The sequence below is a fragment of the Bidens hawaiensis genome, unplaced genomic scaffold (genome assembly GCF_021521415.1).
Source record: "Bidens hawaiensis isolate Kalapana, Puna unplaced genomic scaffold, B.hawaiensis_p1.1 tig00419396_1, whole genome shotgun sequence".
NCBI classification, from domain to species: Eukaryota; Viridiplantae; Streptophyta; class Magnoliopsida; order Asterales; family Asteraceae; genus Bidens; species Bidens hawaiensis.
This window is the reverse complement of record NW_027504847.1, coordinates 807,503-822,790: the sequence shown is the minus strand read 5'-3', so window position 1 is coordinate 822,790 and position 15,288 is coordinate 807,503. Positions and strand designations below refer to the sequence as shown.

General features: G+C 36.4%; 2 protein-coding genes across 4 annotated transcripts; both read left to right on the top strand.

Moving 5' to 3' along the window:
- Positions 1 to 464: 464 nt before the first annotated feature.
- Positions 465 to 7,547, top strand: LOC143608649 (uncharacterized). Of its 3 annotated transcripts, none has more exons than XM_077083630.1 (4): positions 465 to 2,633; positions 2,664 to 4,107; positions 4,718 to 4,875; positions 6,797 to 7,547. In XM_077083630.1, exons 1-4 carry the CDS (start codon positions 537 to 539, stop codon positions 7,388 to 7,390), a joined length of 4,293 nt encoding a protein of 1,430 aa, XP_076939745.1. In that variant the 5' UTR covers positions 465 to 536; the 3' UTR covers positions 7,391 to 7,547. The 3 variants fall into 3 exon arrangements, with proteins under 3 accessions (XP_076939745.1, XP_076939746.1, XP_076939744.1); XM_077083631.1 differs by having other exon boundaries at positions 466 to 1,481; positions 1,635 to 4,107; XM_077083629.1 differs by having other exon boundaries at positions 466 to 4,107.
- A 2,727-nt stretch (positions 7,548 to 10,274) lies between these two features.
- On the top strand, positions 10,275 to 14,672 carry LOC143608652 (uncharacterized). The gene is made up of 5 exons (XM_077083632.1): positions 10,275 to 10,901; positions 11,037 to 11,194; positions 11,363 to 12,326; positions 12,686 to 12,843; positions 13,985 to 14,672. The coding sequence occupies exons 1-5, from the start codon at positions 10,718 to 10,720 to the stop codon at positions 14,561 to 14,563; spliced, it is 2,043 nt and encodes a 680-aa protein (XP_076939747.1). The 5' UTR covers positions 10,275 to 10,717; the 3' UTR covers positions 14,564 to 14,672.
- Positions 14,673 to 15,288: the final 616 nt, after the last annotated feature.

Below are 15,288 nucleotides of genomic sequence, written 5' to 3'. Positions count from 1 at the left end.
TAAATGAGATCTTTTAACTCATTTGAGGGCTTTTAGGGTTTGATAAGACCCATATAACCCGTGGAATTATTATTTGATGGTTAAGAGATTATTTCACAAATAAATAAGATGTTATAACCCGTTTAGGAGTTATATGGGTTTGGTGAGACCCATGACCCGCAAAACATTATTGTTTGATTATGAAAGAGTTTCATAAATATATGAGATGTTATAACCCATTTAAATATTATCCGGGTTTGGTGAGACCCATACCCACGAATTCGGGTTAAATGCATGAGAAGCCTCCATTTAGAAATCAAGCAATCTGGTTGCTCTAGAAAATAGGGGAACAACCTGAGAACGACACGTAAGATTTTATGGTAGACAATTATACAGATAGTTAGATTTGTAATGTTTGTACCTTATGGTTATAAAGTTATAACATGTTTTGCTATTTTAGGTTAAATAAAACTATTATTATTCATTCGTCCCCACAACACAAATATATTGTTTTTATAACCGCTGCCTCCGTTAACTTCTCCGGAGCCCCGCCGTCCATGGACCTTAACTCCGTCCTCACCACCACACACCATAACTCACAAACCCTAACTTCTTCAAATTCAAAATCAAAATCAAACACCACCACTAAACAACAACAGCAGCAGCAGCCGTACATCACCGGCAATACAAATACACATATCACGACTTCAATCAACGAACTCCGCAGCTTCTCAACCGCCTTATCAGCTTTCATTAGAAGCTACGACGAGTTGAATAATCACATCGGTTTTATTAATTCGTCTATTGACGGTAACTTGCCGCCTAATTGTTTTGTTGAAGAACGTATTGTTATTAACCCTAGGTATTGTGATCGAACGGTGAATGATGTTACGGTAGGTGTTGTTTCGGTTCGAAACCCTAGGGATAGAGTAGGTGAGTGTGAACTTAGACATGCAGGTGCGAGTTCGCGCGGTTTTGATGAAACGGATGTTTCGAAGAATCGTGTAGAAATTGATAGTTTGAATAGTGGTTTTGCGCACGGTTATGATGAATTGGATGCGTCGAAGAAGCATGAAGTTGCTAGTAATCGTGTAGAAATCGATACTCGAGGTCGAGATATTGATGTGTGTAAGAATCGTGTAGAGATTGATAGTTTGAATAGTGGTTATGATGAATTGGATGCGTTGAAGAAGCCAGTTGCTGATAATGATGAAGAGATTGATACTCGTGGTCGAGATATTGATGTGTTTAAGAAGCGTGTAGAAATTGATAGTTTGAACAACGGTTTTTCGCACGGTTATGATGAATTGGATGCGTCGAAGAAGGTTGAAGTTGCTGATGAATCGGAGGAGGATCCTGAAGAAATTGAGTTATGTGAGAATCATGTAGATGTAGAAATTGGTAGTTTGAAGGGCAGTTTTACGCATAATTATGATGAATTGGATGCGTTGAAGAAGGTTGAAGTTGCTGATGAATCGGAGGAGGATCCTGAAGAAATTGAGGTATGTGAGAATCATGTAGATGTAGAAATTGATAGTTTGCAGAAGCTTGAAGTTGCTAATAATCCTGTAGAAATTGACATTGATGTGTTTAAGAATTTTGAAGAAGTTGATGTATGTGAGAATCATGTAGAAATTGATTGTTTGAACATGCAGGAAGAAACTGTTTCATCAAGTTCTTGTGATGAAACGATGGCGGTTGTTCGAGAAGCGGTTGTTTCGGAAGAAAACCTTACTGGAATGGTTGCTAATGGCAAACGGAGCAATGAGAATGTGAGGACACCTGAATGTTTTGAAAAAATTAATGTATCAGTACCTAAGAAGGTTGAACAAAGTGATATCGTGAAAAAGCCTGAAGAGGATGATATCTGTAGGAATGCAGAAGAAACTGTTATGGTAAAGAAGCTTGAAGAGTTTGATACTGTTCTAGAAACCTCTTGTGATCAAAAAAGCATAGCCATTGTTTCAGAACGTAAGCATAAGGTAATGGCTATGAGGATACCTGTAAGCTTTGAAGAAGTTGATGTATTGAAGAAGCCTGCAGCAATCGATATGCCTAAGAAGGTTGAAGTAACTGATATCTGCAAGAAGTCTGAACAAATTGATTTATCGCTGGAGCCTGAAGAACTTGATACTTCGATGATTCGGGAAGAAGTCGGTGCTTTGAAGAAGCATGATGATGTTGATATTTTGATGAAGCCAGAAGAAACTGATACTTCAAAGAAGCCTGAAGAAAGCCTTCCAGAGACTTCTTGTGATCAAACCATAACCACCGTTCCAGAAGCCATTGCTTCAGATCAAAACCACAATCAAATGGCTACTGATTGTGAACAGAGCCATGAAAATGTGAGTACACCTGAAAACCTTGAAGAGACTGGTATCTATAAGAATCCAAAAGAAACTGTTGTATTAGAGAAGTCGGAAAAAACTGATACTTCGAAGAAGCGTCAAAAAAATGGTACCTGTAAGAAGGGTAAGAAACCCAAAGCTTTAAAGAAGTCCGTGGTTTCTAATGGCAAACAGAGCCATGAAAAGGTAAGGGCACCTGAACACCTTCAAGAAATTGATATCTTGAATAAGCCGGAACAGACTGATATCTGTAAGAATCCAGAAGAAAGTACTGTATCAAAGAAGCCTGAAGAACTTGACATTGCAGTTATTTCAGAAGAAGTCGATACTTCGAAGAACCCTGAAGAAAGTCTTCCAGAAACTTCTTGTGATCATACTACAATCGCGGTTCAAGAAGCCATCGAATCAGAACAAACCCCAAACACAGTGGCCGCTAATGACAAACTAAGCCATAAAATTGTGATGACACCTGAATGCCATGAAGAAACTGATGTATCAGTTCGTAAGAAGCCTGAACAAACTGCTGTATTAAAGAAGCCGAAACAAACTGATATCTTGAACAAGCTTGAAGAAACTGTTGTATCAAAGAAGCTTAAAAGAGTCGATACTTTGAAGAAGCATGAAGAAAATGGAACCTGTAAGAAGGCTAAGGAAACCAAAGCTCATACTGAAACCGCGGTTTCAGAAGCCATCGTTTCCGAACAAAACCCTAACAGAATGGCTGCTAATGACAAACCGAGCCATGAAAATGTGATGACACCTGAATGGCTTGAAGAAACTGAGGTATCAGCACCTAAGAAGCCTGAACAAACTGTTGCATCAAAGAAACCTAGACAAACTGTTTCATCAAAGAAGCCTGAACAAACCATTGAAGCTGTTGCATCAAAGAAGCCTGAACAAGCTGTTGCATCAAAGAAGCCTGAACAAGCTGTTGCATCAAAGAAGCCTGAACAAGCTGTTGCATCAAAGAAGCCTGAACAAGCTGTTACATCAAAGAAGCTTGAACAAGCTGTTGCATCAAAGAAGCCTGAACAAGCTGTTGCATCAAAGAAGCCTGAACAAACTGGTGCATCCAAGAAGCCTGAACAAACTGGTGCATCCAAGAAGCCTGAACAAACTGGTATCTTGAACAAGCCTGAACAAACCGTTGTATCAGAGCAGGTTAAAAAAATCACTACTTTGAAGAAGCATGAAGAAAATGGAACCTGTAAGAAGGCTAAAGAAACCGAAGCTCCAAAGAAGTTTGTGATTTCTATGTTAGAATCCTTATGTCGAGGCATGTGTTATAAGGACATGAAGTTTCATGTAGCATCACATTATTCTGAAATGATTAATTGTCGTGAGGAAATTGCAAAGTCATTGAAGCTTGCTAAAGATCCTGCAAAGCTAGTTTTATACAGCATTGGCAGGTTTTTTATACAGGACAGTAAAACATTCTGCAATCCACATCAGAAGGAAAGTCAAAGAAGGATGGCTTCAGTTTTAATTTTGGAGTGTTTTGTGATGATCAGCCGTGATGATGGCATTGAGATTGCTAAAAGAGAGCAGCAATATGCGGCAGAAGCTGCTGTTGATTGGAAAAAACGAATGATCAGAGAAGGTGGATTGAGACAAGCAGATGAGGTTGATGCCAGGGGTTTGCTTCTGCTCATCAGTGGATTTGGGATTGAAGATCATGTTTTCAAGATTCGGGATATTATACATTTGATCAGGGTTAGTAATGTGAAGGGGATTGCCACTGCACTTCGTCGCTCGGCTTTTCTTATCCCAAAAATTACAGGTTTGTTGCTTTATTATGTTAATAATTTGTTATACCTTGAAACCTTGTGAAACAAATACCCTCATAACTTAAAAGAACTATTCATTATTAATTTGCTTACTGATAATGATAACAATTTACTGATAATGATAACAGTTATAATAAACTAGTAACAGTTATGAATTGAAGAAAATTATTCATTTAGGAGGTTATTCATTTATCGATGTTACACTGTATGTTGTTTTTGATGTGTGTGATTACTAGAAAATAAAATCAAATAAAATAATGCATGTGGCATTTGAAGTGTTAAATGTATAATGTAGGAAAATTATGCTAAACTATTTACTTTAAATGAAAACAGTATACACACTTGTACAGTGGTTGCATCATGCATGATGCAAACTTCTTGTTATTTCTTTTTTATTTTTTGGATATGCTGCAAACTTGATCAGTTTTATGGTTTTAGACAATTCTGATGTTTAGAAGTTTTAGGAGGGAATAATCATATTTGAGGTTGCTGCAGCAAAACTGGCATTTAAGGATGGATAAATATATAACATTCACATAATCCATTTTTGTGTTGTTCAATTCATGAGCTAAATTATTTTATGGTAAATTGTACTTTTTTCAGAGGTAATTTATTCGCTGGTGAATAATGGTTTGGAAATTGAAGCTGTTGATATCACCTATACTTTCGGGTTGGAGCATACGTGTCACCCTGAGAAGATATTGACGGCATATTTGCAAAATAAAATTAAAGATTTTCAAAATGCTTCGTCTCTTCAAATGGTAATTAATACTCTCTCTCTCTCTCTCTCTCCCACTTATAGTGTAATCTTTAATGGTGCTGTGCTATATTATAATTATATTGTCAACTAGGAGATGCCCCGGTGCGTTGCGCCTTAGGTTTCTAGTGTATGCATTTTTTTTCCCTTTTTAACACGGGTTCCAAACATTGATAAAAATAAGCAAATCATAATGACACATTCTACAAAGGCAACAAAGCAAGAGAAAAAAAAGAAAATCTGGAAGGAACTTATAAAAAAATAAGGAAAAAACGTATAAAGTAAATTTTATTAATGCTTATAGATTGTAGAGTAACCTAAGTGTTGGTCTTTCACATTGTGCATTTAATATATATATGGGGCTGAACCAATTATAAACCTAAAGAAGAAAGTTTGTGTGGTGAAAGTTTGTTAGCCTGTAACCCGAGGGATGCTGGTTCGACCCTTGGGGGTGCTGATTTGAGGTTTAATTTAGAAAAAATAGAACCACTTGAACTTTAATTTACATTGTTGCCATGTACTTATTATTATTATTATTATTATTATTATTATTATTATTATTATTATTATTATTATTGAACGGTTAACTAATCCCCCAAATGGGCTACTGGCTAAATTTGGTGGTGGAGTGGTAAGGAAGAGACTTGTTCCATATGACCCAGGTTCAATTCTTGCCCCTATCATTTAGTTTCGGCGGCACCAGGTGACGATGGGAGACTACACGAGAGGGTGGCATTCACTAGTTGGATCCTGAACGAGTTTTATCTCGCCACACTGTTGTGCCTTCGGACGAGTGTTCACGTGCATTGGCCTTAGCTTAGGTTAGGGTTTTCCCCGGATCGAAAGGCGAGTGTATTCCGATGTGGTGAGTTAAGCCAGTAACCCAAAGATTCGTTAGCCGTTCAAAAAATAAATAAATAAAGTCTAGGGCAACGATGTAAATTAAAGCTCAAGTGTTTATATTATTTTCTAAATTAAACCTCAAATCGGCATCCCCAAGGGTCGAACCAGCGTCCCTCGGGTTACAGGCTAACAAATTTTCCACCGCGCCAACTTCTTCTTTAGGTTTATAATTGGTTCCGCCCCTATATATATTAAATGCGCGATGTGAAAAACCAACACTTAGTGGATGCCATGTGGCATCCACCGGTTGGTCAACCTCCACCAATCACAGCAAAGAATGTAGCGTTTCCTTCTTTTATTTATTTATAGATTAATGAAATAAATGGAACATTTCCTTTTCAAGTAACCTTTTAATTCAAATAAATCTCTTGCTCCTTTTTATCACTATAAAGAAAACAAGAGTCATATCTCCTTTCTGTTAAAGTTCTATTTTTGGTGCAATTCAAAAGCCAACTTATTATTTTTTTTCCTTATATGGGCAAAGTGCATATAAATTTTAAAAGTAAGTTAGGCATAACATACTTTGGTGACTTTGGTCATATTTCTTTCCACTTGGAGAAATAATGTACTTTTTTTGCTTTTACTCTAAAAAAGGCATCAAATTTTCAAAAATTTTACCATGCTGACTTTTTTTTCCTAACTTGATGCTGACATAGTGTTGATGTTGGATAGGAAGACCTGCTAACTTACTAGGTTTTGTAAGACGGGTCGTTTTATGCAGTAAAAAAAAAACTTTATTCCCTTATTCAGAAATGTGACTGAACATGTTACCTTTCTATGCAATTTAGCCGTTCAATAATAATGAGTAAAATGATTTGAGGTTTAATGTATTAAAATTACACCTGAATGCAACTTTTGACCCATTTGACTTTTTCTTAGTTTTACCTGTTTGATTTGGGTCAACTAGTTTAATCTATTTTGCCATTATTAAAGGGTAACCAAGTCAAAACATATCATACGAAATATGCGAATGGTCAAATATTCGAGGGTACTAATATGGTGTTTGTGATTGTAATTTTCAGTTGGAGGCAACGAAGCAGCACATATTTGATCTCACATTGGTTAAACAATGTTTGGAATCTCACAACGTTGACCCTTCAACTCTTCTTCCCGCCTTCAAAATCAATGAAAGAATACAAATTCTCGAGAAAGAAGTAAACGAGTGGAAATTAATCCACAAAAGAAAGTCTCAAGAAAACTCGATCCATCCAGAACCAAAGCGTGCTTGTTATGTTCATGAACCCGTTGATCACTATGGCATGGACCGGTTTAATAGGTCAACACAACCGAGCACCAGTTACGTTACTAAACACCCTGCTTCACCTGTATATAATGCATATGCAAGGCCTGAAAACAGAAACGGTTCGGTGCCAAATGGTCAGGCGGGTGGTTATCGTGGTTCTTATAACCAAACGATGTACACGGCTAATAATCAATCATATGGTCAACATTATCCAAGACATGATCAGACATATGGTTCACAACCTGATCATAGACCATGGGACCAGAAACAGCTAGAATCGTTTCCCGGGTTTTTGGGAAGTCAACCACCATCCTCGGATCTATACGGTTTTGCTAAATTAGTTGAAAAAGGATGGCGTGGTTCTCGTGCTTGATGTAGTAGTTCTGCAATATGTTAAGTGTTACTCGTACCTGTATTCGGGTTTGGGTTAACTTAATGTTTGTAGCTTTTTGTTTTTTGGTACATATAACTTCTGTTCATTAGAATGATATAATATTATTCCTTTGTTTGTTGACTTTCAATGTTTTTCCTAAGTTTATAAACCTTTGGCCAAATTTATAACTATTTAAGTTAACTATAAAAAAATAAAAAAAATTGGGGTATTGTATTTATTTAGACTACGTGTTGTGAAGCATGGTTAGTTAATCAAAAGTGATGTTACGTCATTGTCACATAGATAATGAGAGTATTAACTAACCCATCAAACATATGTAATGGTTTAACTACAACATTGCATTGGCGCCCATAGAGGCTGATGAGCATTTGGCGCCCTCTCTCCAAGAGGTGTAGTGATGTGGCTATGGGCATGGTGATGATGTGGAAAGGATTGGCGCGCCCACATCATCACGACACTTATAGAGCAATAAGAAAGTCGGTTCCATTTGATTGAATCTAAGAAAGTTGAATGGTCGGATGGACTTTTGAGGTTTGGTTTGAAACAATTTAGTATAGTATTCGTTTTTCAACACCTATTGAACGAAACCATGAACAAGAAGATAATTGTATAAATAAATATAATCGTTTTATTTCTAGAATTGATTATATACCAAAAGATGTTGCATATGCTCATAAAGGCGTGTTTAATATTGAATCACAATAACCGTATAACTCGTCACTTATTGGCATGTTGTAGTATTACAAGAACCGACCCAACAAGATGACAAGACATGTAAGGACCATGACGAACTTAAGATCAATATTTATCCATAATAGATGCTAACCTTTATTATCTTTAAAGCATAATTATAATGGTAATATATCTATTATAATAATAGTAGAGACCTATTTGAGATACTTAATTTACTGATAGACTCATAAAGTGAGTTATGTTTCAAAAACAAAATGAGAAAGAAAAACCGAAGTTAGAACAATTTTCTGAATTTTTTCTTAATGAAAGATTACAATTTAGAAGACAACAATATATAAAAATCAAAAACTTAAACAATATAAAAACTTAATAAGAGAACAATAATGGAGACCCAAGTTCGATCACCACTTATGTCACTTTGGGTAGATATTGACAATTAAATATTTGAGTTAGGCCTTTCGAGTTGTCATTTCGACTCCCGAGCCCACCCGGGTTTTCGTCTCACCGTGTGTTACGCTAGAGAGTTCTGCTCTTGTGTTGGCAGCCGACAATATGGTTTTTGGGGGAAACGCATAAGCCAACGTGGTTTCGAATAAGACAACATAGTCTAACCAGAGTATAACAACGAAAATTTTCAAACTGAAAACTACAATTGCCTAACATTTAAAAAATAAGTAACAATAAAGAAATGTGATTCTGTGAATACTTAATTGTAACTTGATTTCCAAGCAAAGGCTTCTTAATATTTAATCAACTTGGTTATAATATGGTCTAGTAACTTAGGTTAATTTATTATCATTATTCGTTTCTTATACATAATAATAAATACAAACAATATATTTCCTCCGTTATTATTATTATTATTATTATTATTATTATTATTATAACCGATGCCTCCGTCAAGCCTTGCCGGAGCTCCGCCGTCGATGGACCACATCTCCGCCGTCATTAACTTACAAACCCTACCAATCTCAAATTCAAACATCAACGAACTACGCAGCTTCTACACCGCCTTATCAGCTTTCATTAGAAGCTACGACGAGTTGAACACTCACATCAATTTTATTAACTCGTCTATTGACGCTAATTTAGGTTTATTGGAAAGTAGTTGTGATCGAACGGTTAATTACGTTACGGAAGGTGTTGTGTCGGTGCAAAACCCTAGCGCGAGTGTACTCACGCGCGGTTATAAGGAAACTGATGCTTATAAGAAGCTTGAAGTTGATGATGTGTTGAATAATCGGTTAGAAGTTGATGTGTCTGAGAATAATTATGTAGAAACTGATGCTTATAATGTATCGAATAATCGGTTAGAAATTGATGTGTCTGAGAATAGTTATGTAGAAGTTGATGCTTTGGAGAAGTATGAAGCTGCTGATTTATTGAATAATTATGAAGAAATTGTTACGTGTGGTTGAGATATTGATGTATCTAAGATTCGTGTAGAAATTGATAGTTTAAACAGTGGTTTTTCGAACGATTATGATGAATTGGATGGGTTGAAGAAGCCTGAAGTTGCTGATGAATCGGAGGAATATCCTGAAGAAATTGAGGTATGTGAGAATCATGTAGATATTAATAGTTTGAAGAAGCCTGAAGTTGATGATAATGATGAAGAGATTGATATTGGTGGTCGAGATATTGATGTGTTTAAGATTCGTGTAGAAAGTGATAGTTTGAACAACGGTTTTTCGCACGATTATGATGAGTTGGATGCGTCGAAGAAGCCCAAAGCTTCTGATTTATTGAATAATCATTTAGAAATTGATGTATATGATAATTTGAAGACGCCTGAAGCTGCTGATGTATTAAATAATCATGAAGAAATTGAGGTATTTGAGAATAATGTAGATATTGATAGTTTGGAGAAGATTGAGGTTACTGATAATTCTGTACAAATTGATACTCGTGGTATAGATATTGGTGTATCGGATAATCATGTAGATATTGATAGTTTGAATGGCGTTTTTTTGCACGATTATGATGAATTGGATGCTTCGAAGAAGCCTGAAGTTGCTGATGAATCGAAGGATCATGAACCCGTTGTTTTAGAACAGAACTCTAACAGAATGGCTGTTAATTGCAAACAGAGTAATGAGAATGTGAGGATATCTGAATGTGTTGAAGAAATTGATGTATCAGTATCAAAGAAGCCTGAACAAACCGATATCTGTAAGAGTCCAGAAGAAACTGTTGTATCAAAGAAGGCTGAACAAAATGGTACCTTGAATAAGGCTAAGGAAACCGAAGCTTTAATTTCTGTATTACAATCCATGTGTCAGAACATGAGTCCTAAGAAACTAAGGGGGCACGTAGCAACACATTACTCTGAAATGATTGATCTTCGTGAGGAAATTGCAAACGCATTGAAGCTTGCTAAAGATCCTGCAAAACTAGTTCTAAACAGCATTGGCAGGTTTTTTGTATCGGGCAGTAGAGCATTCCGCCCTTATGTGAGTTCATATAAAAAAGACGAAAATGCAAGAAGGATGGCTTCGGTTTTGATTTTGGAGTGTTTTGTGATGATAAGTGGTGATGGCATTGAGATTGCAAAACAGGACCGGGAATATGTAGCAGAAGCTGCTGTTGTTTGGAGAAAACGAATGATCAAAGATGGTGGACTGGGACACACGGATGAGGTTGATGCACGGGGCTTGCTTTTGCTCATCAGTGGATTTGGGATTCAAGATGATGTTTTCACTATTCAGGATAATTATGGATTTGATCAGGGCTAGTAATGTGAAGGGGATTTCAACTGCACTTCGTCGTTCGCCTTTTCTTATCCCAAAAATTCCAGGTTTGTTGCTTTTTTTATGTTAATTTGAAACATTTATATATTCTTTTTATAGTTTAGTTTAGATTTGAAACATTCACATAGTTCTTTTTTTTTACCATGAGCTAAAGTATTTTTTGATAAATATACTTGTTTTAGAGGTAATTTATTTGATGGTGAAGAATAATCTGGAAACTGAAGCTGCTGATATTGCCTTTACATTTGGGCTGGAGGATGTGTGTCACCCTCGGAACATATTGACGACAAATTTGCACAATACAATTAAAGATATTCAAAACGCTTCGCCTCTTCAAATGGTAACCAATACCTCTCTCTCTCTCTCTCTCTATGCAATTTGGCTGTTCAATAATAACATGTTTTTTTGAGTAAAATGATTTAAGGATGTTTAATCTATTTAAAAATCACTCTTTAGACAACTTGTTTCAAAACAAAACCCTAACCAAATGGCTGCTAATTGCCAACAGAACAAAGAAAATGCGATCACACCTGAAAGCCTTGAAGAAGTTGATATCTTGAATAAGCCTGAAGAAACTGCTGGATTAAAGAAGCCTGAAGAAATTGATATCTTGAAGCAGATTGAACAGACTGACATCTGTAAGGATACAGAGGAAACTGCTGTATTAAAGAAGATAATTCCAGAAGAAATTGATACTTCGAAGACATGTGAAGTAATTGTTGCATTGAAGAAGCTTGAAGAAACTGTTCCAGAAACTTCTTGCGATCAAACCATAGCCATTGTTTCAGCAGAAAAGTCCAATGGAATGTCTTTGAGGATACCTGAAAGCCTTGAAGAAGTTGATGTATTGAAGAAGCCTGCAGTAATGGATACTTTGATGATTCCAGAAGAAAATGGTACTCGGAAGAAGACTAAGGAAATGGGACCGGTTGCTGTGTTACAATTCTTATGTCAAAGCATGAATTCTGCAGAATTGAAGTGGCATATAGCAGAACATATATCTGAAATGAATAATCTGCGTGTGGATATTGCAAATGCATTAAAGCTGGCTGAAAATCCCGCAAAACTTGTTATATACAGCATTTACAGGTTTTTTGAACAGAGCAGTAGAACATTCTGTAAGGGTTCAGATTCAAAAATGGATAAGCAAAATGCAGGAAGGCTGGCTTCAGTCTTGATCTTGGAGTGTTTTGTGATGATCAGCAGTGATGATGGCATTGAGATCACTAGAACAATCCGGAAATATGCTGCGGATGCTGCTGTTGTTTGGAGAAACCGGATCATCAAAGAAGGCGGATTGAGACATACGGATGATGTTGATGCCAGGGGTTTGCTTCTGCTCATCAGTGGATTTGGGATTCAAGATCATGTTTTCTCTATTCAGGATATTATTGATTTGATAAGAGCTAGTAATGTCAAGGGGATTGCCACTGCACTTCGTCGATCGATTTTTCTTATGCCCAAAATTCGAGGTTTGTTTCCTTTTTCTGCTTAATTTGTTATACCTTAAAACCTTGAAGTAAAAAAATATAACAATATACACACTCTTGATGTAATGTAGGAGAAATATGTTAAATTATTAACTTCAGACTAAAATTATATACACATTCTTGTACAATGGGCCTTTTGTAATTTCATTTCATAGTTTGGATATACCGCAAACTTGAGCATTTAAATGATGTTATAAAATTCTGATTTATTAGAAGGAAATAATCATATTTGAGGTTGCTGCAAGAAAAGTGATATTTTAGTTTAAATTTGGAATATTAACAAGTTATTTTTTTTGTTTAATTTATGTGCTAAACTATATACTGCGTTGTACTTGTTTCAGAGATAATTTATAAGATGGTGCATAATGATCTGGAAATTGAAGCTGTTGATATTGCCTATACATTCAGGTTGGAGGATACGTATAACCCTGGGAAGATATTGACGGCATATTTGGACAGTAAGATTAAAGATATTAAAAACGCTCCGCCTGTTCATATGGTAATAAATACCCTCTCTCTCTTTCTCTTTTTCTCATGTAGCATAATCTTTACTGGTGTTGTGCTATATTCTCAATTGGAACATAAAACATTTTCTATTAAGGTAATCCCCAAAATGTCCATTTTGACCACTTGAGTTCCAATAATGTCCATAGAAAGCAAAATTTCTGTAAATGTCTACTCCAAACTGGTCTACCCGACCGAATTGTTATGTCAGCTGACGGTTTTTGTTGGCCTATAAATCACACCACATGTAACCAGCCTATAAATCACAAGGTGTCAGACCAGCGGGTCCAACGGTTTTATGTTGGTCCCTAATTTTGTCGGACTTTCAAAAAAAACGTTGGGGTTTTTTTAAAGAAGGTCGGATCGACCAATCTGGTTACAACTTACAAATGGTGTTATCTTATAGGCCGACAAAAAATCGTCGGCTGACATAACAATCCAGTCGGGGCCCAACCAGTTTGGAGTGGACATTTAGGGATTTTTTGCTTTCTATGGACATTCTTGGTATCAAAATGGACATTTAGGGGATTTTCCCATTTATATTTTATTTCAATATAGGTGTAACATAGTTTGGTCATATTTCTTTCTACTTGGAGGAATATAGTATTTCACTCGATACAATGACTCAAATAGAAGTTGGGGTATTTCACCAAGTTAGTTGGTTAAAATGATGACGTGTCCAAATGGCAAACATGCCGATAACTTTGACATTTTTCTACGTGGTGCTGACATAGCATTGATGTAGGATACGAAGGTTTTGAAAGTCGGATCGTTTTTTGGAGTGAAGGAATACCATATTCCCCTTAAATTGAGATATAACTGAACTATGTTAACTTTCTATGAAATTTAGCTGTTCAGTAATTATATAATTCGAGTAAAATGATTCGAGGTTTAATGTATTAGACACACTTCAGAAAACTTTTGACCAGTTTGACCTTTTTTCTTAAAAAAAACGTGTTGACTAGTTAGATGATTGAAAAGTTAAATATAACACAAATCAACATATTCATAAGCAAATGAGTCAAAATTACGATATTGAGTATTTGATTTTGGTCAACCAAGTCAAACATTTCATGTGAATAATTGGTCAAAAGTACACTGGACTAAACCGATGTTTGCGATTTTTTTAATTTCAGTTGGATGCAGTGAAGCAGCACTTACTTGATCTGAAATCGGTAAAACAATGTTTGGAATCACACAACATTGGCCCATCAATGCTTCTTCCCAACTTCAAAATCAATGAAAGAATACAATATCTCGAGAAAGAAGTAAACGAAGGGAAATTCATCCAAAAAAGGAAGCCTTTAGAATACCCGATTCATCACGAACCAAAACGTGCTTGTGTTAGTCACCAAAACATGCCACATCAGCATAGACCACCCGTTGATCACTATAACATGAACCGGTTCAACTGGTCTCCACACCCGAGCACAAGCTACATCACTGCCCATTCCGCTTCACCTGCATATAATCCATATGCAATGCCTGGAAACACACCTGGTCACTATGATCAACAACCGTATGGCTGGCATGGACCATATGGTCAACATTATCCAAGGCATGGTCAAACATATAATTCACACCCTTATCATCGACCATGGGAACAGGGCCCGCTAGAATCGTTTCCCGGGTTTATGGGGAGACGGCTACAATCCTTGGATCTGTACGGTTTTGCTGAATTAGTCAAAAGAGGATCACGCGGTTTTCCCGCATGATGTAGCAGTGCTGCATGATGCTGAGTTTTGCTTATACCTGAATTATTTTCTTCTTTGATAGAAAAAAGTTTTGTAAGTCTCTTCTCTTTGGTAAATAATATCTTCTATTCATTAGAATAATCTAATATGATTCCTTTATTTAACTTTTTAATGTTCTTCCTAAGTTTATAAACCTTTGGCGAAATTTATAATTATTAAAATTAACTATCAAAAACATGGGGGTAATGTAGGTGTTTATGAGTGATAACGAAGCTGGTGGTTCCATTGCATATACTCAAAACAAGTATACGAGTTTTGCTTCTAGAATTTGTTATGTATCAAAAGATATTGCATATGCTCGTGTTCAATATGAAACAAATTTAAAGTATAGAATCATAATGATATGCTCCGTTTCACCCGTGGGTCACCAGTCCGGGCCGACCGCCACCCGAAAAACCCAGACGGGCTTTTAGAAAACATGCCAAATACCCTGACCCATCCCAGTATAGGTACGGGTTGCCGGTTGGACCTGCCGGGCCGGGTTTTAAAACACTGCACTGGCGCCATAAGGGCTTACGAGCCTTTGGCGCCGTCTCTTCAAGAGGTGTAATGGTGTGGCTATGGAAATGATGATGAGTATGAGCCAGACCGGGTTTTAAAACACTACACCAATGCACTATCACAACACTTCATATAGAGTAATAAGCAAGTTATCGGTTCCATTTTATCTAATAAAGGTGAATATT